This window comes from Leptonotus elevatus, chromosome 2 (assembly GCF_054856555.1).
Source record: "Leptonotus elevatus isolate MCC_2025b chromosome 2, RoL_Lele_1.0, whole genome shotgun sequence".
Taxonomy (NCBI): Eukaryota; Metazoa; Chordata; class Actinopteri; order Syngnathiformes; family Syngnathidae; genus Leptonotus; species Leptonotus elevatus.
The window spans coordinates 38,620,156-38,647,938 of record NC_141240.1 but is presented as its reverse complement, the minus strand read 5'-3'; the positions used below and the strand labels follow the sequence as shown (position 1 = coordinate 38,647,938).

The window sequence follows — 27,783 nt, the reverse complement described above, 5'->3', positions numbered from 1 at the left end:
ATGGGAAACCGAAAGAGATCAACTCCAATCAAGCACCTTTTTCCAAGACACGCTGCGCGCGCATACGTTAACCGACCGATATGAATTTTAGCTCATTTTGTTGGAATTTTTCCCATCTTTAGCTCAGTGTCAAAAAAAAAAAAAGGAATGAAAGCTCTCCCCCGTGTGCGGGTTCAAAGACAGTGAGCGAAGGGGTGAAAATAGCCTTTTTTGCATCGGCTTGAGCGGACTAATTAAGGTTTGAGTGACGGGAACCAAAAAATCTATTTCCAAAAGTTTCACTTCAACTCGTCACCATGGCCACAATCTTTGCTCACTAGACATCAAATTCACACATTTTGTAGTGACAAGGGTCTGCTTTCTGACAAACCTAGTTTTATTTGGCTAAGGTGTCATTTAGTACCTTTATTTTCACTTTAAGCAAGGAGAAGTCGGACTTGGGCGCCTATCTCCTCCATGTTAATTTCGCCGCCTTTGTTTCTTCATTTTCGATAAATCATAAGTTTTCAACCTGCTCTCATTTGGTCATTTTTCATCCGATGAAAAAAACTGAGAACATGCTCGCGTTCCCCAAACCCTTGCCGTTCTAACGAGCCATTTCTGGAATCTGCATCTTTTGTCGTGAGAGGCTTTTGTTTGAGGTGTGCGTATCCTATACAAAATCAATGGAATGTGGGTGCGTGACGTCTCCCAACAAGTTACTCAAGTTAATCAAATGTGTATGCGTTCTTAAAGGGACAGTAAGATACTTTTAGTTGATGTTGATTATGGTTAACTTCCACATTTCTTGACCGATTTCAATGGTTTAAATTTTAAACTGTTCAGCTCATTTCAATGTTAGTTAAAATCAAATGTGTGTGCGTGAATGTGCATGTTTCTTAAAGGAGCAGTAATACTTTTAGTTGATTATGGTTAACTTCCACATTTCTTGAGCGATTTCAATGGTTTAAATTTTAAACTGTTCAGCTCATTTAAAAGAGTCAGCAGGCCCATTCAAAATTTCCGCGGAAATTTTTCTAGTTTTCTGTTTCTATCTAATATACTATTCTTGAAAAAACAAGACAAGATTTTGAATTTTGAAAAAATATTGTCAATGCCATTTTGAAATGATCATTATTTTTCCTACACGATCCTCAGTACATCTTCTGCTACTTCAATTTGCATGTAACATGTATATATGTAACCATTATTATATAAGCTCACCCCTCACCCCTCCGCCCTCTTGCTCCGCCCTCCTGCTCATTATTACTATTTAATGACTCCATCAACACAGACACATGCACACCCACACTCATGCACACTGTTGTTGAAAGGCCCATTTGTCATTGGCAGTGCGCCGAGTGCAGAGACACAATTATCACAAACGGGGGGAGGAGATGGAGAAAGGAAGGCCATCATCTTTGTCACACTTTCCATCCACGTTGACGTGGAAACACTCCCCCCCCCCCCAAAAAAAAAAACATGGATGGTTGTTCTGTCTGTTCTCAGTTTATTCAAGTGATGTGCGATATTTCCGTTTCTCATCTCAACTCGTCTGAGGCATCCTATTGATTTGACTGAAAAAAGATGAATGATCACATGGCATTGAAGTCCAAGCATTTGCCTTCTCACAACCCAATATGTCAGCAGCAGGGCTGGCCTGGCCTTCATTAACTCATTAACTGCCATTGACGGCTATGGACGTCAAAAAATCATTTGAACTATTTCTATTAGTTAAACATTTTTTTCCACTTTTGTTAACAAGAATGTGAAACCCTACCATTTTTTTTATTGTACATTTAGAACAAATATAAAATTTGTGATTAATCGTGAGTTAACTAGGGAAGTCATGCGATTAATTACAATTAAAATTGTAATCGCCTGACGCCCCAAATTTTTTATAATCTTTTCTTTTTTGAAATCACGTCAGGTGAATAAAATTTTTCATTGTAATTAATCACATGACTTCAATAATTAACTCACGATTAATCACAAATTTTATATCTGTTTTAAATGTACAATATATATTTATATATATTTTTTAGGTTTTCATACTCTTATTAACAAAAGTGAAAAACTAATAGAAATAGTTCAAATGAAATTTTATTTTTTTATTTTTATTTTTTTTATTTTTTTTTCTAAAAAGAGCTCAGTATTGTTCATTCGGTAATGTCATCATCATTGCTCTTTTTTTTTGTATTTATTTATTTTTTTTGTATGTGGGTGAGTATGTGTATGTGCGTGCGAGTTCAAATGAATTTTTGACGTCTGTAGCCGTCAATAGCAGTGAATGAGTTCAAATGAAACCTGTTTTTGTTGTTTTGTTTTTTAGGCGCGGAACAGAGTCATTCCTGCTTGCAGCTTTATATTATATTTATTCCTAATTCTGTTTTCTTTTTGGTGTTCTCCTGACCGTGTACTCTGGCGTTGCCATCCATCCATCTCTGCTCCGCCCGGCCTCATTAGCAAAAGGGGTGCAGCAACTCCCTGCGGCCAATGGATCGAAATGGACACGAAAAGGTGAGACCAAGCTCTGGCGACCAGGTTGAGCCTAACAGTAGCCGGTGTCTTTTGATCCTCAGTTAATTCGCCAACGGAAGTCATGTCCTACTAATCTATTCAGTCATCTATACGAGCATATGCATGTCCTGATCACCACCTCGCAGAGAGAACAATAGAAATAGTTCAAATGAATTTTTGACGTCTATAGCCGTCAATGGCAGTGAATGAGTTAATTAAGCTCTCTGGAAAAGGATCTGTGTGTTGTGCCAGCAGTAAACTCACTCCTCAACTAGACTGCAACCAGGGTCCCATGTAGAAGATCTGGATATCACAGACAACATATTTCTTTTGACACGCACACACAAAAACAAAAAAACTTAATAAAGAAAATTGAATAAACCTAAAAAGAGAGAGCGAGAGAGAGAGAGAGAGAGAGAGAGACTGTAAACGTTTGACACGTCCAAATATCCGTATCATGTGTGAAGCAGTGACAAAGACATGCTCACAAGAAAATGGAGGGCATAGCCAACTTTTCCTCACACGACACACAAATGTCAAGTCACTTATTGTGACAGTTCAGAAACATGGAGGACCAGAAAAGCAACAATCAAAAAATTCCAGAGCTGCTCAAGCAGATGCTTGCGACATCTGGGAATTCACTGCTTGCAATAAGCAATGAAAAGTTGATGATCACACAAGGACAAATTGAAACAAGAATCAGTTGGAGAAAGTGGGGCTTCATCGGACACAGCCTGAGGAAAGTTCACTCTAACACAAACTGGAAGAAGTCAAACAACTGTTGGAAGATTCTCCAATGACCTATGACCTTCTTAGTGCCAAAAGGGTTTAAGTCAAGTCCCATTGTGAGATTGTGTCGTTGGATCTGGAAAAGGATTTTGATGGAACGGAACACGAATATTTGGGGGTTTGGTGATACAGTACTGTCTTTTTTTTTTTAAATCACACTCTTCTTCATCTTTATTTCTTACCTCCTTCATTCTTATTTTTTTTTTCTTCAATAGTTAACAGACACAAAATGTCAACGAAAAAGTGAAACTTAAGAGGTTGAACTGTGATGTCAAGTAGAATCATTAGAGTTCCAAGAATAGGTCAAAGTTGCACAACGTGTCACACTGTCAGGTGAAAGGAAGGCGGCGTTCTCACCTGCCTCTGGGCAGACCGCTAAAGTCCCAGGAGCCTTTGCAGCAACCCGGAACCAACCACAAGAGTCACAGAAGGAAAGGTAACACAGCCATCATCATTATCAGCATTATTTATTATGAATTGTACATTTTGACAGTTTCGGTTTTCAAACACTACACTGAGATTGTGCTTTCATAAATGTGGAATGTATGTGACTTGCACATAAGTGACTTACATCCACCTCTGCTAATCACATACATGCCCGCGCCTCCTCCCATCAGGCGTGATAGTAAACTCTGGAAACCGGACCAGCAGCACCTCCATTTCCTCCTTCGCCGTGGTTGCTCTTCTACCTGAGCATGTGGACAACAGCACGCAGACCGACGTCAGCTTCCAGCGGCCGGCGACCACTCCTCTACTACCCCGCTTGGTGGGAGAGTACCAGGCTGACCACTTGTACGTTTGACTTCTTTGATGAGGATCGTGAGATGAAGTGAAGGTGCCACCGTCAGATGTCATTTGATTCCAAAAACGTATAAATACATTCTATTTCAAATAGCATCATGCTCCCAAAGACATATTTATACGTTTTTTTTTATTTTTTATGTTAGAGCATACAGAAGGCTTTGAACTGAAGAGAATGTTTGAAGCAAAGGCAGTTATTACAAAAAACGGCCAGCAGGTGGCAGCAGAGTATAAAAGATCAACAAGGGGCCATGTTGCAAAGAGCTTTTTTCCCCACTGTTATAAACAGATTTGTGAATAATGATGAAACTTAGCTATATTCTAATGCTAATTGTTGCAAAACATATTAAAAATAATATATATACTTTTTTTCCTAATGGAAGAAGAGACTAATCTTTCTTTTGTTTTTGTAGCAATAGAACACAATAGTCTATGGCACTTGCAAAATCAGTCAAAATACAGTAAAATAGCCGGGAGCGAAGGGGGTTGCTTCAGTGAAAATGGCTGCCAGTGAATGAGTTAAAAGGGAAGTCAATCCCCCAAAACTTATTTGCAATATGTTCTATGCAGCCTGGTTAATATTGTCTTAGTGATCACAGCTCAGCTTCAGAAAACAGGTAAGCTGTGATTGGTCATTGCCTGGGCAACTGTGATGTCATCTTCAGTCGACAGCTGGTGGCAAAATGGCTGGATTTCGCTGCATAACTCATATTGCACAAATGCAATATCGATCAGAATGTCATGTTTAGACTAGTGGAGGTCACATTATGTAACATATTATTGTCAAGAAATGTTTAAGGTTGACTTCCTTGAACGCCTTCCTCCAGTGAATGCGTGTTTGACGGGGATGAAGATTACTTGGAAGTGGCACACCACGACGTGGACCGGCCGGACGAGCTGGAATATGAGGTATGGTCGTCTCTCAAAAGACACCTGGGGCTGGTGATGTCGACTACCCTTACACCGTATTGCTCAGCCATACCCAATCAACAGAGGTGTGCCCCAGGGCTCTGTCCTAACTCCCTCTTCTTTATCAAGTATCTCATTCAGCTTTCTTTGAAGGCACCTTTAAATAAAGTGCATTATTATTACTATTATTAGGAGGTGGCGCTGTACAAGTCCCGTCAGGAGGAGAAGCTGGGCCTGACCGTCTGCTACAGGACGGACGACGAGGATCAGCTGGGTATTTATGTCGGAGAGGTAAACACGTCCCCGCCGTTTTTGGCTGGGTGTGCTCGGGAGTTCCTGTGTTTGTTGACTTCCTTTTGTCACGTGACCAAGGTGAATCCAAACAGCATCGCTGCAAAGAACGGACGCATCAGAGAGGGAGATCGAATACTTCAGGTAACTCACAACGCTGCCTGTAATGGTTATTTTGTCCCCGCTTCAAATCAATCAATCTAACTTTATATAGCATTTTTCATACAACAAATACAATTGAAAAGAGTTAAAAACCGAAAAAACAAAACTTCAGACTTGTCCTGGTTCAACTGGATCTTTTTTTCAAGGATTTGAAATCCAAAATACAGTTAAAAGGAGCGTCCATTTGACTGGCGTCAGAATACACAGAGATGTACAAATGCATGTCGTCAGTGTAGCTGTGGAAATTCACTTTGTGCCTCCTAATGACACCGCCAAGGGAGCATATATAAATTAAACAATAAAGGACCTAAAATTGAACCTTGAGGCACACCGCATCTTATTTCACAGATAGGAGAAGAATGTATTTAAACATACAAGTAAACTTCTCAAAGTGAGGTAGGATAACAATTCTCCACTTGATGTCCACCTCATACACTTACAAGAAAATGAAAAAGTGAATTCTGCATTAACTGTTATGTAATCTAAACCAATGAATGTTTGGTGGCAACTAAACGATACACTCGTCTCACGTGCAGATCAACGGGGTAGACATCGACAGCAGAGAAGAAGCCGTAGCCATCTTGAGCAGAGAGGACAGCGGCAACTTCTCCTTATTGCTGGCCCGGCCCGACATGGAGGTGACTCGCAACCCCTGAACAACAACAACTGCCAACTATCAACACACACTGCACAAATCAGACAACACTGATGAAGATAAAGCCTCATTCCTTACATGTTTCCTGCCACATGCGAGCGAAGCTCACACACAAACGACACAGCAGTGTCAATAAACATGATAAATTCATCGTTCTGTGATGATGGATGATGTAAATGACAGCGTGTCAACATTTGCTGACTGCACGGGAACAACATGACAGCTACCCATTCATACCCCCCCCCCCCCCACACACACACATACAATGTATTCTTCCAGATTTACACTGAAGTGCAGAATAGGAAGTACATATTACTGAGGCAGCAAATAGCATGATGGATTCGGCGTGGGTGGTGGTGGTGGTAGTTAGGCATTGATAATTTTTTGTAAAGAACACTGGAAAAAAAGGCCATACTACTGTCATTACATTTTAAAGTGCTATTAAACCCTCAAAACATCTTTAATGATCAAGTTGTATGTTCAACTTTGAGCAACTGTTAGAAATCACCTTTTTTGGACAATGCACAAATTGCCTCCAAGAGTGCTCTGTCCATTGTCCTACAATTTCCTTTTAGGTATGCGCTCCGGGTTCTCTATAGGGTTGATGTTGGGGGCTGATGGTGGCGAAGCAACACTTTCTACACAAACTAAAACTTAAATGTATAACAAACCTATTATGCGTAATATTTTGGAATACTGCGTATATATTCTACAGTGAATCCCCACCATTTGTGGGGAATTGGGATCGACCCCTGCTACGAATAGAGAAAAGCCGTCAAATATTAAGGGTTTGTTTGCAGTTTCAGACAGAGGACACAAGATAGCGGCAAAGTACTTAAAAAGGAGAGGATCATGAAGCACGATCACCATGCATCAAGCATACACAATCGCGAACCCATGTTAAAGCTTAGATACACCAATCCGACGTCGGGAGTCGGACAGTCTGATCAGTGTATACTGTTGGAAATCATTTCTTTGATTTCTGCGTGTTCAAATAAAATTCAAAGTTGAAGTCTCGTGGAGAAGTTTTTGCTAGCTTTATTTCAGAGTCTGAAAGACATCTCTAGAACCCGGTTCAAATAGCCCTGGTCCCAAAAGTGTAACCATCTCAAAGTACACGCATACATTTATACTAAAACAGTTCCCTCCCCCTTCATTGACAAAGAGGTACCTTTTGCCCCTCCAGACAGAGCAACCCATGTGACACTTTCTGCCAGCCCCCATAAACCCCACACAGAGTACAGCCTTTGAGGAAGAGATTGTGCCCCCCCCTTTCATCTTGTCCTGTCAGCAGAGTGAAATACAATTAGGTTATCTTCCATTCAGTTATTTTAGTCCACAACAGATGTGGGTAAACAATTGGCTCCCGGCGCCTCCTGGCACCAGGGATTCACGCAGACGCCATTTGGTCAGACACTTCTCATTTTTATCTTACTTCAATTCCTGGGCTCCAGGGATATTTATGAACGCCCTTTGATATGCAGTTCCCGACACCCCTGATCTGAATGGACACAGAAACCTTACTTTCCCAGGGAAGAGAACAAAGACTATAGATTAACTAACATATGGGGAACAGTTGTAACATATCTAACTAAAATCAAAAACACTTTGAAAAATATAAATTGAAACAGAAAAACAATGTTAATAATATAACATTCCCTCATTTGAACTCTTCAGAGTTCAACACCTTAAGACATTGTTTTTAAAGGAAAATACCAAATCAGATTAACATTGAAAGAAGTGTCATGATGTCACAGCGTTTGAAGATGTTTTCTCTTCTCTCAGCCATCTTGTGATGAAGTTCTTTGTTGAGTGGAAAGAGTGTCGCAATAGTTTTTCTCTTCTTTAAAAATCTGGGGTAGACTACCCAAATTCTTCGATTTGTCACCGGGATTATTCTGCCCGAAAATGTGACTCTTCGTGGAATGATTGCCCAAGAAAAGGCACAAACCTAACCCAGAGCATATTGAGGCATTCCTCAGTAGCTTAAATATACCTCAGGTAACTACTGAATATAAAGATATGTTAGATGCACCACTTACTATAAACGAGTTGTACAGTGCTCTAGATAGTATGCCAAATGGCAAAGCACCCGGCCCGGATGGTTATCCGGCTATATTTTTAAAGCACTTCTGGTCAATGCTTGCTCCACTATTCTTAAGAGTAGTAACAGAAATTAAAACTAATGGTCACATACGCCCACACACAAATACAGCAGCAATTAAACTTTTATTAAAGCCAGAAAAAGACCCCACCCTTCCATCAAGTTACCGTCCAATTTCACTAATTAACACTGATATTAAAATTATCACTAAGCCTTTTACATCTAGATTAGAAACAGTAATCCCGACAATCATTCATAGCGACCAAACAGGCTTTATTAAAGAGCGTCACTCTACTAATAATATTAGAAGGCTCTTATACCTTATTAGTATGTCACAGCGGCATGATAAAAAGGCAGTTATTATATCATTGGATGCAGAAAAAGCTTTTGATAAAGTTAACTGGTCCTTCCTCTTTGCTGTTTTAAATAAATTTGGCTTTGGGAAGTCATTTATTCACTGGGTGTCAGTATTATATGATTCTCCTAAAGCTACTGTTACTACTAATGGGATTATATCTAAGAGTTTTACTCTACAGAGAGGCACAAGACAGGGATGCCCACTGTCGCCTTTATTATTTGCAATATTTATTGAACCGCTTGCATTAGCCATACGCCAGGAAAGAATGATTCAAGGAATTCACTCTGGGGTAACAGAACATAAAATTAATCTATATGCCGATGATATTTTACTTTATTTAGAAAAGCCTGCTATTTCATTAGGGGAAGTAGTAACTTAATAACTAAATTCTCACAGTTATCAGACTATTCTATTAACTGGACAAAATCAACACTTCTACCTATTACAGAAAATTCATGGAACCCTGCAAGCCAGGACCCATACTACTCATTTCCTATAGGTAATTTAAAATACTTAGGCATAAAAATCTCACCTAAATTAACTGATTTAGTTAATTTAAATTTCACTCCACTTCTGGATAGCATTTATAGTGACTTGGAGCGCTGGAATAATCTTCCTATTTCTCTAATAGGACGAATAGCCACTATTAAAATGAAAGTTTTACCCAAAATAAACTATTTTTTCTCAATGATTCCATTTAAACCTACGGCTAACTGGTTCCAGTTGTTGGACTCAGCCGTTACAAAATTTTACTGGAAAAAAAAAAAAGTCTATCTACTCTTCAGAAAAATAAATCCAAAGGAGGTCTAGAGGCACCAAATTTTATGCACTATTATATAGCCAACCAGCTACAATATATTATTTTATGGGCACAACCCAATAGAGATACTAACTGTTGGCTGGAACTAGAACAGAAGGATTGTAATAACCTCAGACTCCTAGATTTACTCTTTATTACAACATCGATTAAGCGACATAACTGCTTTAAAAATCCAATGATTTCCGCCACCCTGACTGCCTGGTGGAAGGCACTAGAAATGACAAAAGCCCAAGTGGAGCCCAGCGGGCTTTCTCCCCTATGGCATAACCCCGACTTTCAAATTAACAACCAATCGTTTTATTTGAATGTGTGGGAGCAGAAAGGAATTACACAACTCCACCATCTCTTCTCAGATAATACGTTTATATCATATACATCCTTGCTCCAAAAATATAAAATAAAAAACGGAAACTTTTTACATTATTTGCAAGTTAAAAGTATGATAAAGAAACAAATTCCAACACTCCAGGGTACGCTCCAACCGCCTGTTTTAGCTAAAGATATTACCAAGCTTTCTCCGACAACAACAAAAAAACTCTCAAAAATATATAAGTTACTTTCATATACTGATAAAACGTCTTTACCCATCTCAAAATGGGAAACAGACTTGTCTATAGCTCCGGAATCTGTCTTTTGGATTCAAGTTTGTGAAAACGTTTTTAAAATGACAAAACACACAAATTTACAACTTATCCAATATAAAATTATTCACAGAACATACATTACTCAATATATGATGAAGAAAATGGGACTCTCAGACTCCGACATTTGTCTCCAGTGTTTACAAAACACTACAGACACTTATTTTCATGCTTTATGGTTATGTACTCCGGTTATGTGTTTCTGGACTAAAGTCTTAGAAAAACTTTCCGCTGTCTTGGACTGTAGGATACCGTTCTCTCCAAACTTGTGTTTGCTAGGTGACTTAACAACAATTGACTTACCACATAAACAATTTCAATCTATACTTGTAGCCCTTACTATCGCAAAAAAAACAATTCTTGTTAACTGGAAAAATAAACAAACTTTGAATATCGACCAATGGTCTAACCTCCTCATAAATCATATTTTAATGGAAAAAATATCTGCCTCAAATAAAAACCAAATGTCAAAATTTAAAGAAACATGGTCTACGTATATATAATTTTTTAACCTAAACTTGGATTTTAATTCTGCCTGTTAGCGAGAGCCACAGCAGCGTTATAACTTGCATTGATGTTTCTGTATTAGGCAATTTGTAACTAATGGTTGTGTTTCTATAGTCAGGAACCCGGCTGCTACCAGCGGGATCGAGCGGATTCACCTCCGATGGGCACCAGGGGTTGATATTCGGATTCACGGCATGCCAGTGGGTTAATTCTGTGGGTGCTGTCCCCACTGGCTGGGCGTGGGCGGGTCTGCCCCTCTGTTGGCTGCTGGGTGGCGGCTGCGTCTTGGCCGTTCCCTGGGTCTCTTGGGGGGTGCTGCGTTGCGGGGCTTTCCCTGGTGTCGGGGGCGGCGCCGTTCCGGCGCGGTCCGTCGCTCTGGGCCCGGCGACGCGGTCCGGGGCCTGTGGGCCGCCGGGGTGCCCGGTGGTTCCCTCTCCCCTCCCCCTTCCTCCCCCTTGCTGCCTCTCCCTCCTCGCCTCTCCCCGCCCGTCCTCCGCCTCCCTGTCCCTTCTCCCTCGTCACCCTTCCTCCTCCTCTCCCCCTCTCTTTGCGTCCCTGCCGCTGCCCCCTGCCCTTCTTGTCGTCCCGTTCCCCCCTCCCTTCCCCCTCCCCGGTACGCCTTCCTTCCCTCCCCTGGGCCGGGGGCTCCATCCATGGCCCGGGTCTCGGTGCTACGGGGGCCGGCGGGGGTGGCTGGGGTTTGATGTCGTGCCCGCCCCGCTCCAGTGGGCGTCCTGGCGCCTTGGGCGGGACCCAGTATCCGGGGGGCGAGCCCTATCGCCCCGCCGGAGGGGTCCCATATGCCCGCCGGGGTCCTGGTGGGGTGGGTGGGGGCTTGGTGGGCCGGTGCGCCTCCTGCCCCCGCCCGGTTGGGGAGGGCCCCGCTGGTCACTCCTCTTAACTCACTACACTAGGTTTGCACAATACACTTTTATAGACATATAGGGCACATAACACACTTTGGGGGGGTGGGGTAGGGTGGGGTGGGTGGCGGGGGTGGATGGGGGGCGGGGGGGTCATGGGGGGTGCGGGGGTTGGGGGCCGGTGGGGTGCCTGGTGGGCCTGCAGTGCCCCGTCCTGCTGCGTTGGGCCGGGGGAGCGGGCCGTGTTGGGGCGGGGGGCGCTCCTGCTCCTGGGTTTGCTCTCCGGCCGGTGGCCCTGGCGGGGCCCGGGGGTCGTCCTTTGGCGCTGCCGCGGCCTGGGGGGCCCTGAGGTGTTGCGCTTGCTCTGTTCCGGCGGGGGTCGACGGCTCCCCTCTTTGGTGGAGATTTTCATGCATGCCAGATCCACCACACCAGCATCTACCGAAACTCAGACACAATCTGTTTCCTCCTCAGGTTATTGAATCGGTGGAGGCTGGTGTCTGCGGATCTCACGCGGCTTCGTCTGTCCTTCCTTCCTTTTCTCGGTCTCTCCTTTGGTCTCTTGAGGCCTCCCTGATTTTATGTTTTTTGGATTTGTTGGGGTCTGGATGTTTCTTGGGCTGGGGAGGAGTTCTGGTGGGGGGTGTCTGGTCGGTGCTGGATTTTACCTTCCTTGGTTTTCTTTGGTCCCCTCGGGTCTCCTGGTGTTCGGTTTAGGTGAACGGTATGAGATTTTTTCTAATAGGTTTTCTGGTGAGCTAACAAATACACGCACGCACGCACATACACATACTCACCCACACACACAAAAAAAAAAAATAAAATAAAATAAAATAAAAATAATAATAAAAAAAATAAAAATAAAAAAAATAATAAATAAAAGAGCAATGATGATGACATTTCCGAATGAACAATACTGAGTTCTTAAAAAAAAAGAAAGAAAAAAAAAAGAAAAAAGAAAAAAAAAGAAAAGGCACTTGATTTTGACCTCCGTCCAATAAGGTCGAATGATGTCCTCAAACGGCACCTCCGGAACCGGACATCGGGACATCAGCTGACGTTGTTTTCCCAGTTGGAGGTGATGAGATTGATGATCATCAGTTGATAAGATAGCTGAGCCTGGCACGTTTCCGGCAGCCTTGTAGACCAGATGTGGAATGTCGTCTCCATCCTTCTTTCTGTGCAGCGAACTGCACAAGATTTCCTCTCCGTCACCCCCTGGGGCCGTTCTCCTGAGTGCAGAACATTTTCATTTAGTCTCTCATAAACTCACATAAATTTTATTTGGAGGAAAAACCCTGATAGTTTTTGTTAGTTGGGATTAGTAAATGTTATTTGATTAAGATCCGTAGGTCCTGCACTGTTGGAACAGGAAAAGATCTATTCTTGTGACATTGAAATAGAGCCCAGCCTTTGATTGAGTTGAATGACATTCGCTCATTCATTAATACACAGACAGAGCTTGTAAATATTTATTTTTCAAATAGATTTCATATAATTGTAGGTAATTTTTTACCTCGACATTTACTGTTCTAATAGCATATCATATAATCTCCTCCCAGAATCTCACGACCGGTCGAATCGTGACATCCTGGAAAAAGCTCACATATATTCATATCATATATACTCTTTTGCAAACACTGGGCTCCAAACATTACATTTTTCTGAGATAAAATATATAATATAATATAATATAATTACCTTCATTCGGCGAATATGCATTATTGTCCTCTTTCCCGCTGCAAGCTTACCTTTCAGTGCTCTTGATTTGTTCCCTGTAAATTTCTTCAAACTCAAACTGTGAATTATCCCATTCAAACTCACCCTGTCAATTGGAGTGTAGTCCGATACCCCACAACCTTTTTAATTTTGTTTTTGAGTTTGTTTTTAATTTTCTAACCCACAACCTTTTAATTTTGTATTTAATTTTCTAATTCGTCTACATTGGTTAATTTCTTAAACATGAACTGTCCTTTTGTTCATTCCTCCCTCAATTTGGCAAAGATCTACAGATCTTTACAAACACGCATGGTACATCAAAGGGAAGACACACCAAGACTCCATTAGCTCATAAATAAGGACTATCAGACTATAGCCTCCCGCAAAAGACATCGTAAAATTCACAACTCTCAAAATCAGATTGTGAGGCAACCGAGATAGCCGCAGGACACTGCAAAAAATTAGCACAAGCAGATATAATCTAAAACACTAGTATGTGAAAACTTTGGGGACATGAAAAACAATACTCCTAGATTTAAGCAAACTAAAAATGATTCCCAAACTGCTAATCAACCTCACCTCTTCTACAGATTAGTGGGGCTCGTAAAAACACAGCACAAAAAATATCTCTGGGATTTATAAATCACAGTGCTGTGAGAAAAAAAATAATAATCGAAAATGAATCATCAAACTCGCAGTTATTTGTTAAATAACAGTAACTCAGTATGATAAGATGTATGATTCAATATTATGTATATAGAACATATACTTAGATAATATATATATTTATAACATATACTTCTGTGAAGACTTCTGGGAAGTCTTCTAATTAATGCTGCACTTCGTATTTAACTTTAACTGCAGCTGGACGGAGCCCAGAAAAAAGTTCCCCACAGGGAAAACAAAAGTATATCGTATCGTATTAGTTAAATTCCCATTGTACCAATTCAGAAACTGATTATCCCAAGAAAATAGGCAAAAATTTAGTAGGCCCTTCTCAATAATAAAATAGAGGAACTAAAATTGAAATGAATTCTTTCCCAATCCCTCATTTCAAATTCACATATGTCGTGTTTAATTTCCTGAAATACCTTGCTATAGATCACAGTTCCCCATCCAACACATTAAATATGCCTTGCATACCACTTTGTGCAGCATCTCTTTGAGCAAGGATCACATCCCATTCGGACCTCCATCTTTTTTTAGTCTTTGTCCAGTCCTCCAGCAGATGGCAGGACGGCAGTTGTTGTCAATCTTCAATCCTGGCCAGCAGGGCGGCGGCTGTGGCAGCAATGTTCAAAGCAGGCATTTAAATTTCCTCTGGATGCAAAACAGCCATAGGGGAGAAGTCACTGGAATGAGGCGTGTACACAGTCATTGGGCATTGAGGAATTTGAGCATTATGATTGTCTGTAGGCACAGGAGGAGAATGACTGTGCTGCGGCGTGAAGCTCTTTGACTCTTGTTATGTACATCCAAACGTTGGAGATTGCTGTCTGCAATTGTGGACCTGATGACACATAGCGGTCTTTCTGGGAGCTCACCTGACCAAAAAATGCTCACTTGTTGATACAATGCATTTAAAATGCCAGACTGAGGATGTTTGGGATTACAGCAAGATAGTTCACTTCCTGTTTTCTCAAAAATATTTCAAACTTGTTCTTTTTAGAATGCCCCTCAAAAATAGCCACTAGAAATACTTGCAAATACAACGTATCAGTAGAGCTAGGCGCATCCCGTTTGCAGATAGTCATCAAACCCCATCCGCTTTGGAACTTAAGCATCAGTTTCTGAAATGACACACTCAGAGAAAAAACAAATATTAAACATCATAATCATTATGTTGACTTCAAAAACATTTACAATGTCTTATTCAACTATCCTAAATCCAGCCACAGCTGTACAGATATAGGGATAATTATTTTAACTCAATATAGCTCAATACAAAATGCTATTATTTCATCATTATTCTTTTTGTTTCAATTGCCCAAAAAAGAGAAAGTTAACAAGTTTATCGTCTTTATCAAAAGTAGTATAGTATAAAAGACTGTCAATTTCAGTCACTTAAAAAAAATAAAAAATAAAAACACTAATTTAATATTCTTCTACAAGAACTCAGCAACATTCTTAAAAAACTATTACTTATTTTATGTTTTATCATCCTTCTCTTACCTATGAAAGAGAAAAACTCACAATACGAGGACACATGACTAATCCCCAACTCACACACACAGCCCCCACTTTTTAGAAGCTAGGTCCCCCACGATAACTCAACAAGTCTCCCAATTTCTCAAACTTTTGCAAGTACACACGCACACACTCTTTATTCATTATAAAATAATAAACGGTTTTATTTTATCAATTCGTTGTCTGCAAACCTTGCAGCATTTGAACCGCAGTTTAGTACGGTGATTTCAATAAACGGGTTAATAGCTTTAAACAATTCACCCGTAAACGGCTCATCTTATTTCGGAGGCATTCTAGCATTTCACATAATTTGATCCACTTAATACACAATTCCATACGACTGTCCCACCATTCAAAGAAAATACAAAATTCACACGTACCAATTTGTCCAGCGACAACTTTCCATTCAATCAATCAACAATGTTTCCTACATTTTGCATCCACGTTCTTTCCGCATAGCTCCGACTGCAACCCCGGAAGCATTCTTAACTTGTGCATCTAAGTTTAACTTCCCACTATGAACCGGAAGCACATTAAGGTCAAACCATTCAGTATCACGATCAAAATCGCCCTCCAGTTGTAGTTTTTTCACCACTTCAGTTAATATTCTACTCAAGTAGCATTAATATTTATCAATGCAGTGACGTCTCACTTATAATATGATAGTTCAATAGGGTAAATTTATTCGACAACGTTTAAACAATTTTACAAGAGCAACACAGGCGCCCACACAAAAACATACACACATCACAGACTAGTACGTACATAAAATAACGAATCACGTGACCTATCGCTTGAACAGACAGCGGTCCTGTCCAATTCCCCGCTGTGCCAAACTGTCTCTCTCAATACTGCATAATTTATGCAAGGCGCTCGTTTAAAATAACTCGTCACGCGCTATCGAATTAAACCGTAGAGGAAAAAAGTAACCACACACGGTAATCCTGACCCAATAAAAAACTGCTAATGCAGGAGCGCCACAACAAAACAAAATCACGTAATCTATCGATCGAAAATACAGCGGTACAAAAATCCAATTTCCGTTGTAATCGACCTGACTCCCTCAATACTGTTCAATTTAAAACAGGGCGCGCTTTTTTAATAACTTATTACGTGTAAATGGACGCTAATGCAAAAGTGTCATGCCCACTAAGATTAGCATCCTCTGGCTTCAATAACTGTTTTATGTTTTATAAAACAGGCGCGCTACTATGACTCCCTCCATCTTTAATGCAAGGAAAAATCTCCACGTCCACCCAGTCATAGTCTATCGGATCCTTCGTAGTAAGACGAAATATTACTACTTCAACCTGTATTCCAAAACATGGCTCTCTCTTCAGCCGCGCGCATAACCGTTCCGGGTCAGCACGTTCGTCACCTCATGCTCCACCCCACGTACGTGTACAGTTCAATGTTGTAGGAAAAATCCCAACTCAAGGACTCCGCGTCCCCCTTTCAATAGAACGACATCATACCACAACTTGTCCACACAGACCTCATGTAAAAAATTTATACAATTTAGAAGACGAAAACAAGTTGCAGCGAACCCAAACAGACAGAACTTCCCTACGTGGATAAAAGTCTCCACTTACCGTACTTATTTATCTAGGCCTAGAAGTTCCATCCGTCCGTGAACACCGCAGCTCGCAATCATCTACCACCTTTCAGCGTCAGGGTCACCAATTGTTGGAAATCATTTCTTTGATTTCTGCGTGTTCAAATTAAATTCAAAGTTGAAGTCTAGTGGAGAAGTTTTTGCTAGCTTTATTTCAGAGTCTGAAAGACATCTCTAGAACCCGGCTCAAATAGCCCTGGTCCCAAAAGTGTAACCATCTCAAAGTACACGCATACATTTATACTAAAACAGTTCCCTCCCCCTTCATTGACAAAGAGGTACCTTTTGCCCCTCCAGACAGAGCAACCCATGTGACACTTTCTGCCAGCCCCCATAAACCCCACACAGAGTACAGCCTTTGAGGAAGAGATTGTGCCCCCCCCCCTTTCATCTTGTCCTGTCAGTAGAGTGAAATACAATTAGGTTATCTTCCATTCAGTTATTTTAGTCCACAACAGATGTGGGTAAACAATTGGCTCCCGGCGCCTCCTGGCACCAGGGATTCATGCAGACGCCATTTGGTCAGACACCTCTCATTTTTATCTTACTTCAATTCCTGGGCTCCAGGGATATTTATGAACGCCCTTTGATATGCAGTTCCCGACACCCCTGATCTGAATGGACACAGAAACCTTACTTTCCCAGGGAAGAGAACAAAGACTATAGATTAACTAACATATGGGGAACAGTTGTAACATATCTAACTAAAATCAAAAATACTTTGAAAAATATAAATTGAAACAGAAAAACAATGTTAATAATCTAACAATACATTGCTGTCGTAAAGTCGGATTGAGTTGGAATATGTTGGGGTGTCGTTTTCAGCAAATTCGACATGTTGAATTGGCGTCGTGCGTTGGGGCATTTGATCACTGTGATTGGCTGTTAGCTAGCGAATCAGCACACGCGCGGATAAACACGAGATGGAAAGCCTGCTCATTTTGCGCATCGTCACCCTGCTGTACCCCCCCCCCCCCCATTTGAACGTACAATGTCTGTCTGGACAGAAGATCGGGAAGATGATTTTGTCTCTTTGGTTAAAAAAAGACCGGCATTGTATGATATTACCGTTAAAGGGTATGCCGACAAAGGTATGAAAGCCAAACTATGGCATGACATGGGGACGCGACTGCATATATCCCGCCCCCGTAAAGAGGTTTCGGGTTGCCTTTGGGAATAATGACTACCGCCGCCGATGGTATGGAGGGGAATTACTTCTCGCGCATGCGCTGAAGGTATGTAATTGTCAAGTGGGCTTTGTTTGGTGGAGGACCCAGTCGCAGGGAAGCAGGGCAAGGAGGCGAAGGTGAAGTGCAAAAAGGGACTTTAATTTCTACAAAACAAAAAACGAACTCCAAATTACAAGGTAAAACAAAACATGGGGAGGACAACAAATCAAAAACGGGCAGCATGACATGAGGGAAAGACAATGAACCAACACAGACAGAGGGGAGACTCGAGACTAAATACACAGACGCTAATGACACAACAAGACACACCTGGGGCAAGACACACCTGGGGCAAGACACACCTGGGGCAAGACACAAGTGGCTGAGGGCACTGATTGGTTCACACGAGGAAGGGCGGGATTACACACTTAACAAGACCAAGGGAGAACACACAAGGAAAACAGAACCCAAACATGACACATAATAGTTTGAGGTCGGTGCGGTGCGCATTTACGTCTTTTTTCTACGTGACGTGTTGGCGTGCTGACGTCTGGGCCTACGCCGCGGGGTGACCGACGTCGGATTGGTATCGAGGCCATAGTTAAATTCTCAAACAGTATTAAGTCAAAACAGGGTGGTGTTTTTAACTCATTTAAATGAGTAAAACATGTTTCATGTACAACTTAGTCCTAAATTTGATCACAGCAGAAGTTAAGATATCTGCGAGAGGGTTGAGGGTTTTTGTGAGGACGGTGGCAAAAAGTCAGCTAAAACATTTTTTATTAATTTACAAAAACAGAGGCAAAAAAGACACTAAAGAATCTAAATAAAAACAAAAGTACAAAAACAAAGTTCAAAGTGACAATGAAACTGAAGGGAACCATAACATAATGGGATTAACATGACTCACGATCGAAGCTGCAACAACAACAAACAAAAACAGACCGACAAAAAGCAGGGAACTAAATACAAGACAAGCCAACGTGGCGCACCTCACCACACGAGTTGCTGAAGGGAGCTGATTGGTGCCACAAGGGACCCGGCTGATGAGAGTGAACAAAGCGAGACATCACAAAATGAACACAGACCAAACATGAAACAAAACTAAATCGAGTCAAAACCAAATCCACGAAAACATAGATCATGACGGTAGCACTTTATTTGTGAACAAGCTATCAAAAAGTCACTTTTGCATAATACGGTATGCCCACTTTAAATAAATTAAAAAATGTAATGATAAAAATAATAATAATAAATAAATAAAAACTAGGTCTGCTGCCACCAACATGAGTAGTTGGAAGTTTAAAAAAAAGTTAGCACACCTCAAGTATCACGTACAAATATTATACCGGGTATTTTTCTGGGGGAGTTTTTCAGGACAACTGCCATTGTCCAAAAAAATTGGCATGGATCGAATATTTTGCTGTTACTGACTATCACTTACTTGAAATAAATATCCTTTCAGGAAAACCAGATTGTTGATGGCATCACCACCCGACACCTCTCGCCTTGCATGCACCTCCGCCACGGACGGACAGAAAGAAGAGAAGAATTGGATGACGACGGCGAGGAAGATGACGACGAGGAAGGAAACAGGGAGGAGCCCCCCGTGCCACTCCCCCCTCTTCTCCACCTGACGCCACTACTATCCAAAAGCCAGGATCTAGACAGCGGACTGGGCCGCACCGACGATAGCACGCGCTACGACGAGTCTTCGGAACATGACCTGCTCGGTGGCCCGAGCAGCTCCTGCAACACGGACGTCACCAACACACCCGGAAGCACCCGCAAGTTCTACCTGGGCCACAGTCCGAGGTCAGGAGCTCAAAAACCCGCAAAGCAAAACCTTCTTTCACTTGACTTCTAACATATACCTTGGTATGAGTAGAAGGAGTAATTAATAGAAGTAGCACAGCTAGGATGTCTTTGAAGGTGAGAAAGAGAAGATAGTGAAGGTAGAGAAGATGGAATTTAAGAAAAGAGGAATGTTTTGAAGACTTTTTAACTCATTCACTGCCATTGACGCCTATATACGTCAAAAAATCATTTGAACTAATTCTATTGGTTTAACATTTTTTCCCGCTTTTGTTAACAAGAGGATGGAAACCTAGAATTTTTTTATTGCACATTTAGAACAGATATAAAATTTGTGATTAATCGTGAGTTAACGTTAATGTAATCACCTGACACGCCTCATTTTTAATAATCCTTTCTTTTTTTTAAATATTTAAAAAAGAAAAAAATATATATTTTAAGAAAAAAATTTCTTTATTTAAAAAACTAAAAGATTTAAAAAAGAGAAGATAATTAAAAATTAGGGGCGTCAGGCGATTGAAATTTGTCATCGTAATTAATTGCATGACTTCACTAGTCAACTCACATTTGATATCTGTTCTAAATATACAATAAAAAAATTATAGGTTTTCATACTCTTGTTAACAAATGTGGGGAAAAAATTTTAACTCTTAAAAAATAGTTAAAATGAATTTTTGACGTATATAGGCGTCAATGGCAGTGAATGAGTTAAAGGGGAAGTCAACCCCCCCAAAAAATATTGACAGTAATATGTTCTAATGTGGCCCCACTAGTCTAAATACAATATTCTGGTTAGTGGAATAAGAGTTAAGCAGTCAAATACAGCAGTTTTAAATCAATATCAAAAGGCGGCCATTTTGCCACTTGCTGTCGAGTAAAAATGGTATCGCAGTTGCTCAGGTCTCAGGTAACAACCAATCACAGCGCAGCTTCAGAAAACAGGTGGGCTGTGATTGGTCGTTGCAACTGTGATGTCGGCTGGATTTTGATGCATAACTCTTATGGGCTCCGCACACGGGAGGCCACGTCGTTCGCTCTCAATTCATTTCCTATGGAAGCACGGTGACAAGGCGAAAATCGCCTTCTCCCCTCCCACTCGGCGACACGCGACATTCGTGCATGCGAAAAGACGTGCACGCGTAGGCCCGCGACGCGATACTAGAAAGTTGAAACATGTTCAACTTTTCTCGCTGTCGCCGGGGCTTCAACCAATCAGCGAAGGTTTTGTCGATGAGCCAATCAACGCAGGGCATGCTACACAGTGGGCTATCCAGCAAATTGGATGAAAATCATTTTTGCAGCGTCCCACTATAACTTTGTAAAAAAATTAATTTAAAAAAAGTACGATAATTCGGTACAGGGTTCATTTGTCCGGTAAGTTTTCTTTACCGTTTTTGTAACACTAATAATAATAATAATAATAATAATAATAATAATAATAGGAAATGGATGGATCTTCTTTCTGGAATTACGTACTGTAGTGAAACTTCTACAATTTAGATTCCCTCCAATTTTAATAGACAATGAAAAATGTTGTAACACGAGAGTGACGTATGTTGCTGCCGTCGTCGCGGCTGCTTATCGCGTCCCGTTTGTTGAGACCTGCGAGGCGACGAGGTACGTATTTCGCTGTCGTTTGTCGCTTCCTGTGTGCGAGCCCAATATTCCACAAATGTAATATTAATAATGTCATGTTCAGACTAGTGAGGTCACATATAACATGTTATTGTCAAGAATTGTTTAAGGTTGACTTCCTCTTTAAAATTGGTCAGGTGTGGAATTAAGGATGCGTATTTGATGACAACAAAAAATTAAATATCAAATTCCCCTTTAAAAAAGGTTCTGGGTCAAGATAGCGGTGAAGAAGAGATGGGTTTGTGGGAGAACCGATGAGACCAGAAAGGAATATGTGTAAGAGGTTTGACACAGTGGAAGGAGAAGGACAGATTGGCCACACTGAGGGATCGAGCTTGAAAGGACTTGCAGCAGGTTAGGGTGATTAACTCATTTGCTCCCAAAAACAGATAAAAACGTTTTTGAAATATGGCCATGGTTCCTGAAACATATTTATACGTTTTTATGTTGTTGTTGTTTTTTAATGCTAGAGAATGCTTAAAGCAATGGTAGTTATTAAAAAAAAAAACGGCCAGCAGGTGACAGCAGAGTATACGAGATCAACCAGGGCCATGTTGCAAAAACGCTCTTTTGCCCAGTGTTTTAAACAGATTTGTGAATAATGATAAAACTTAGCTATATTCTAATGCTAATTGCTGCTAAATGGAAACCGTTACAAATATACTTTTTTTCCTGATGAAAGAAGAAACTCTAATCTTTCTTTTGGTAGGTTCAATGTTTTTATAACACAATATTCTGTGGGCCTTGCAAAATCTGTCAAAATCCAGTGAAACATCCGGGAGCGAAGGGGGTTGCTTCAGTGAAAATAGCTGGGAGTGAATGAGTTAAAGACAGGGATAGAAATGTACTGAGGAAAAGAAGCTGAGTAGTTTGAAGTAGTACTTTGAAGAGTTAATGAAACCTTTTCATTTGACTTCTTTCTCCCGGCACAGGCTCAGTCCACGAGCCAGTCCTGGAGTAGGACCCAGCCCCAAGATGAGCCCCAGTCCCGGGCATGCCCGAGGAGACACCCCGCCTCCTTTTCCACACCTGCTCGCCTTTGACTCTCTCACTGCACTGGATGGAGCTGACAGAGGAACCGTTTTAAACCACACCCACCACAAGGTACATTGCATTAGGATTTGTCAATCACAGTTTGGACGAGAGTCCTGTAAAGGAGATATTATGCTTCTTTTTTTTTTTTGCAACTGAAATGGAAAGATTTCCCACATTTCTTAATAAACATCCTCAAACGGTAAAAAAAAATTCCAGGACACTCAACACCCACTGCTTGAATTCTATTGGTTTGGCGGGGTGGGGCACAATTCCAATTTTACATGAGGTTCCCTTTTAAATTTTTTATTCTGTACCATAGAGACATTTTGAACTGTAGTGCTCTTCCATCTTTGTTGGGAACATTTGGGGGCGGTTGCCTTCTAGTTACCAGTTAAAAAAAACAAAAAAAAAACAAGCTCAATAAACCTTTGACTCTCACTCAGCTTCATCTCCTCAAGAGTCCAGTGAACATGATGGCGGGCCTGACAGAGGACGAATGTCAACGGTACCAGGAGCTGCTGGAGATCAGGTACCACTGCGAGATGCAGCCGAGGAACAAACAAGGAGAGGAGGAGGAAGAGAAAGAAGATGAAATCCAGGAGGTTCCGTCTTCTTCTGTGGTGGACGTGAACTGCAACGTGACCGTGAGTGAGCATGAGATGGCGCTCATTGAGGAAGAGCTGCGCCACCTGGAGTTCAAGTGGCGCAACATCCTGCGTGCGCAGAAGATGCAGCAGCTCCACCAGCGATACCTGAAAGCCTGGATGATGGAGGAGGAGACGGCAGAAGCCGGTAACCGCACCGAAAAACCTTACAACACTGATCAACATTTCATCAGTCACATCTGATTATACGTCTTGTTTAATGAAACAACACGTTGTGTAATCTTACATGAGATCACACAAATACAGTGATAATAAGTCAACGATTGCGCTTGTCAGACAGGATTATTGCTCAACTGTGGCGCGTTGCATTGTGAAACTGCTGTTTTTAAAGCATTGTAAGAGTCATGTAATTTCACGATCAATCTATTGAGAAAACTATGGATTTGACTGCGTCTACGAGGCTAGCTTCAAGCTAGTTAGCATCTGCTGATTCAGCCACCGTGTACTAAGTGCCCGATCACATCTACACGACTAACTGATTCAGTAATCGACTCACCTGATATGAAGTGATCTCCACACAAGCAATGAGGAGGATCCAAATCCTCCGTCTTGTTGTTCATTGATTCTTTTTTTGGTAGCCTGGAGAATGCTCTATCCTTTTTTTGCCTCTTCTCGTCGTGGCAGCTGGTTCGCAACAGCTGCCGATCATTGTTAAAGTGTGCCGTTTGCTGTTTACTCAAAGTGGCAGACGCGTTTTCTATTCTGCCAAAATGGCTGCCCCCATTTTGGGACGTGTGACGTCAACGTCCAAATCTCCATACACCTCTAATTGACCATTTACGCTTCCAAACACTTTTACAAATATAACCTTCAAAAAAATGTTTACATGCAGGTCTGCGTGACAACGGCGTCAACGACGACGACACCCATCGTCACGAGTTGTCGGCCATCAACGAGCTCCCGGAACGTTCCAACGACAGCAAAGACAGCACCAGTGCTTACGGCAGCGGCGAGAGCACACCATTGGTCAGCACTGTGCGAACCCCGCCTCTTTGGGAAGACGAGGCCCCCATGTCCCCGCCTCCTCACTGGGAGAGACGCCACTCCAACCTCGGATGTGGCGGTGGGGATGGCGACGCGGACAACACTTTGCCATACAAGTTCAGGTCGAAAGATCATCACTGTCAAAAAAAAAAAAAAAAAAAGTTTTGCCATTAGTGACATACGATTAAAAAAGATTAGAATTTCCAAATACAGTATTACCAAAGGGATGCTCTTGAGGTGTTATATATATATATATAATATAATCTTTGTTTGCCTTCTTAGATCTCTAACCAGAGAGTTGGGATCACCATCGAGACGAGGCACGGCTGACAAAGGGCGTGTTCCCAGAACAGGTGACGCGACATACACGTACTGATTTTTCTAACGTCATTTCTGGCAAGGAAAAAGGTGTACTGAAGATGACCAACACTGCACACCACACTGACTGACCTGTGACAGACAGTATGGTTGCCAAAGTGGCATCCCGACTGCCAGAAAATGCACACAAGAACAAAATAGAAGCTAAAGAAGAAGCTAAGCTAACTGCTAGCTTATCTAGTAACTCCATGACGGTGCTTTCTTGTGGCGTTGGCTTATTAAATAGGCGTAACGTTGATGATTGCCGGCCCCAACTGTTTTACCAGCAGATAAAGGGTGAACATTTGACGGCATCACCGACTGCAGGATGATCGCTCAGGATCATTTACCAGAGGAATCCGAAAAATTGGGTCCTTGCTGACAGTGATCGCAAAAAAAGGGAAAACGATCAGTTTTGGCCCAATAGTTGTTAAGTGCATACTACGTTAACATTAAAGCCAGGTCTTAACTTTGAAGCTTGGTCTAACATTAAAGCCAGGTCTGAACCCCAAAAGTATGCCTCAACCTTGAAGCCAGGTCTATCGTTAAAACCACTTCTGAACCTTAAAGCCAGGTATGAATCTTAAAAGTTATGTTAAAGTCATGTCGAAACTATGAAGCCAGACTCGGACCTTGAAGCCAGGTCAGAACATTGACTCTAGGTTGGAACCTTGAGGCTAGGTCTGAATCCTAAATGCAGGTCTCACTTTCCAGCTTATTCTAACCTTAAAGTCAGTCCTCAACCTTGAAGCCACTCTGAACCTTAAAGCCAGCTCTGAACCTTATAGACAAAGTCCAAACCTTTACGCAGAACTTAATCTTAAAGCAAATATTGTACATGATGAATGAACATTTGGATTCAGGCATCACCCCAACCCGGCCACGAGGACGAAGCGCAGAGTCCAGCCCCTTCCTGGCTCAACGCCGCCAAAGCCGAGCCAAAGTATTGGAGCGCTACCACAGCTGCATGGCGCTCCCCTCCGATGGCCTGCCGCAGCCACTGGATCGGGAGCTGGCCGAGGAACGAGGGGCAGGAATGGGAAGCAGTGGGCCGGCCAGTCCTCGCAGTGTGAGCAGTGCCCCCTGTGGTCTGGAAGACCCACGTTTGCGCCTAGCGCTACCATTAGCACTGGCACACTCGTCACCAACTGCCACAGGACAGCGCATGGAATGGAAGGTAGGGGACAAAAGTTTGGGAAAAACTATTGTAGTTTCAGTACAGTTCTTGCTTTGACAAGAACCCGCATACAAGTCCTGGTTTCGCCTTCATTGCTCATGGTGTCGCTGTTCAGGTGAAAATCCGCAGCGACGGCACTCGCTACGTGACAAAGCGGCCAGTCAGGGACCGCCTCCTCAAGGCGAGGGCCATGCAGATCCGAGAGGAACGCGGCGGCACGACCACTGATGACGACGCCGCCGCCAGCGAGATGAAACAGGTACACGGGTAACAAGAATGCCAAAATCAAATTGTTGACGACGCGTTGATGAGAAGATTGAAGTCTTGAAGGAGACTCGAAAATTGTAATCTCGTGAGTTGTTGAGTTTGAAACTAAGCAAGCAACTGTACTACATAACTATAACAGGGCCGCTACTGGAGCAAAGAGGAGAGGAAGCAGCAGTTGCTGAGGGCCAGAGAATACAGACGAAGACGAGAGTTCATGATGCAGAGCCGCCTGGACTACCTGAAGGCCAACAGGTAGAAAGACATACGGGACAGGACATCAACAGCATCACCACCAAATACTTGGATTTTTCTCATTTTCCTCAGCAGGGACGCGGCGTCATCAGCAGGTGGCAGCGTAGAGATTCCTGTCGCCGTCCACAATGACACCATCGCGCCCCTTAGCCAGAGGAAGATGAGCAGGAAGAGGAACCGCCGTATTCTCGACAAATGGAACACCATCCAGGAGCTGCTGACTCAAGGCTCACGCTCGCCCGACGGCAAGAAAATCTTTAACCCGCTCCTCTCCGTCACCACCGTGTGATGTGTGGCAGGGCGGAGAACGAACAATGTTTGGAAAACTTGTAAGGATAGTAGAAGAACAGTTTTTGTTATTTTTAGCCTACCATAAAATTCGGACCATAAGCCATGACTACAGCTACGGTTGTAAACAACGATGCAGTTGATTTGCCGATTCCCCCAATCTCAGGAGCTTCACGTTCTAGCTTTTTCTTAGCTTCTTTAGACTTACCGAAGTCGAGTTCATGAATTTCTCAGTTTCATGTTGAAATGTTTTGTTGACATTTTTTTATCAGAACTAAAAACACAATGAAGCATTCGGATCGGTATTCTGGTCGACAGTAGTTTGCTAGCCTCATGCTTTATATCCAATATGAAACAATTATGGGCTAACGAAAGTTAGCATTGCTGCTGCGGTCAGTTTAAACTATCAAACAACACTTAGTTAGAAAGAAAAACAGGGCAGCAACATTTCAAGTACAATTTGAACATACAATAATACTCACTGGGAAGAGGAATTTAGCTTCAGCTTTAGCTTACTTTTGAATGACGTTTCAACTGTTGTCATGTCATTTCCACCGCCAGGTGGCGCTCACGGCCAGCACATTTTTTTGTAATATGTGCGGCCAGTACGCTTCGTGTGGCAATGTTTGATTATTGTGGCCGCGGCTCAGGCCATATGTCGGTGTGCTCAATAGCTTAGCTTTCACAACAAGCGAAGAAATGGACGATGACTCCGAGTCATACTGCTTTGAATGTGTTTACTTTTGATCTCTTGACACGTCGCGTTAGCTTCACGCGCGCGCAACAAAAAGCCAAAGAAAATGCAAAACTCATGCGCAGAGTTAATCCATTGATGATTGCTAAACTGAGCTCTGATGAGGAACGTTGCTATCTTGTTTATGGAAACACCATGTAAATCCCATTCTTGAATGGAACGTAGGGTAAATTCCAAGTTGTGACGAGTGTTGACAATGCGGAGAAACAATGCCGAATGACGTTACCACAGTCACGCACAACAAAACACGCAACCAATAAAAACTTTTTATCGAGTTTGTCTCAAACACCTCATTGTCTTTTGACCTTAAATACTGTTTGTGTTACATTAAATACTATCTGCCTTTATTACTGGGTGCACCACATTAAAAGCTTTTTCTGCTCTACCTTGAATACTATCTGCGCTAATTTAAATACTAACTGGTAACAACCATCACGGCTCACCTGTTTTCTGGGTATGATCATG

At 42.0% G+C, this 27,783-nt stretch overlaps 1 protein-coding gene across 18 annotated transcripts in view; it reads left to right on the top strand.

The window, feature by feature from the left end:
• The window catches only part of LOC147179940 (PDZ domain-containing protein 4-like), a 123,330-nt gene extending 95,738 nt beyond the window's left edge, over window positions 1-27,592 (top strand). For 17 of the 18 annotated variants that reach the window (XM_086067480.1, XM_086067476.1, XM_086067486.1 and 14 more), the window contains 16 exons: window positions 2,446-2,499; window positions 3,622-3,724; window positions 3,906-4,080; window positions 4,917-4,998; window positions 5,191-5,289; window positions 5,371-5,433; window positions 5,988-6,089; window positions 19,555-19,904; window positions 22,472-22,643; window positions 23,018-23,366; window positions 24,072-24,345; window positions 24,506-24,576; window positions 25,444-25,757; window positions 25,873-26,016; window positions 26,164-26,276; window positions 26,349-27,592. In XM_086067480.1, coding sequence (XP_085923606.1) covers window positions 2,446-2,499; window positions 3,622-3,724; window positions 3,906-4,080; window positions 4,917-4,998; window positions 5,191-5,289; window positions 5,371-5,433; window positions 5,988-6,089; window positions 19,555-19,904; window positions 22,472-22,643; window positions 23,018-23,366; window positions 24,072-24,345; window positions 24,506-24,576; window positions 25,444-25,757; window positions 25,873-26,016; window positions 26,164-26,276; window positions 26,349-26,565 — 2,682 coding nt within the window. In that variant the 3' untranslated portion in view covers window positions 26,566-27,592. The remainder of the gene's footprint in view (window positions 1-2,445; window positions 2,500-3,621; window positions 3,725-3,905; window positions 4,081-4,916; window positions 4,999-5,190; window positions 5,290-5,370; window positions 5,434-5,987; window positions 6,090-19,554; window positions 19,905-22,471; window positions 22,644-23,017; window positions 23,367-24,071; window positions 24,346-24,505; window positions 24,577-25,443; window positions 25,758-25,872; window positions 26,017-26,163; window positions 26,277-26,348) is intronic. The other variant, XM_086067483.1, reaches the window with a different exon arrangement.
• The last annotated feature ends 191 nt before the right edge of the window (window positions 27,593-27,783 follow it).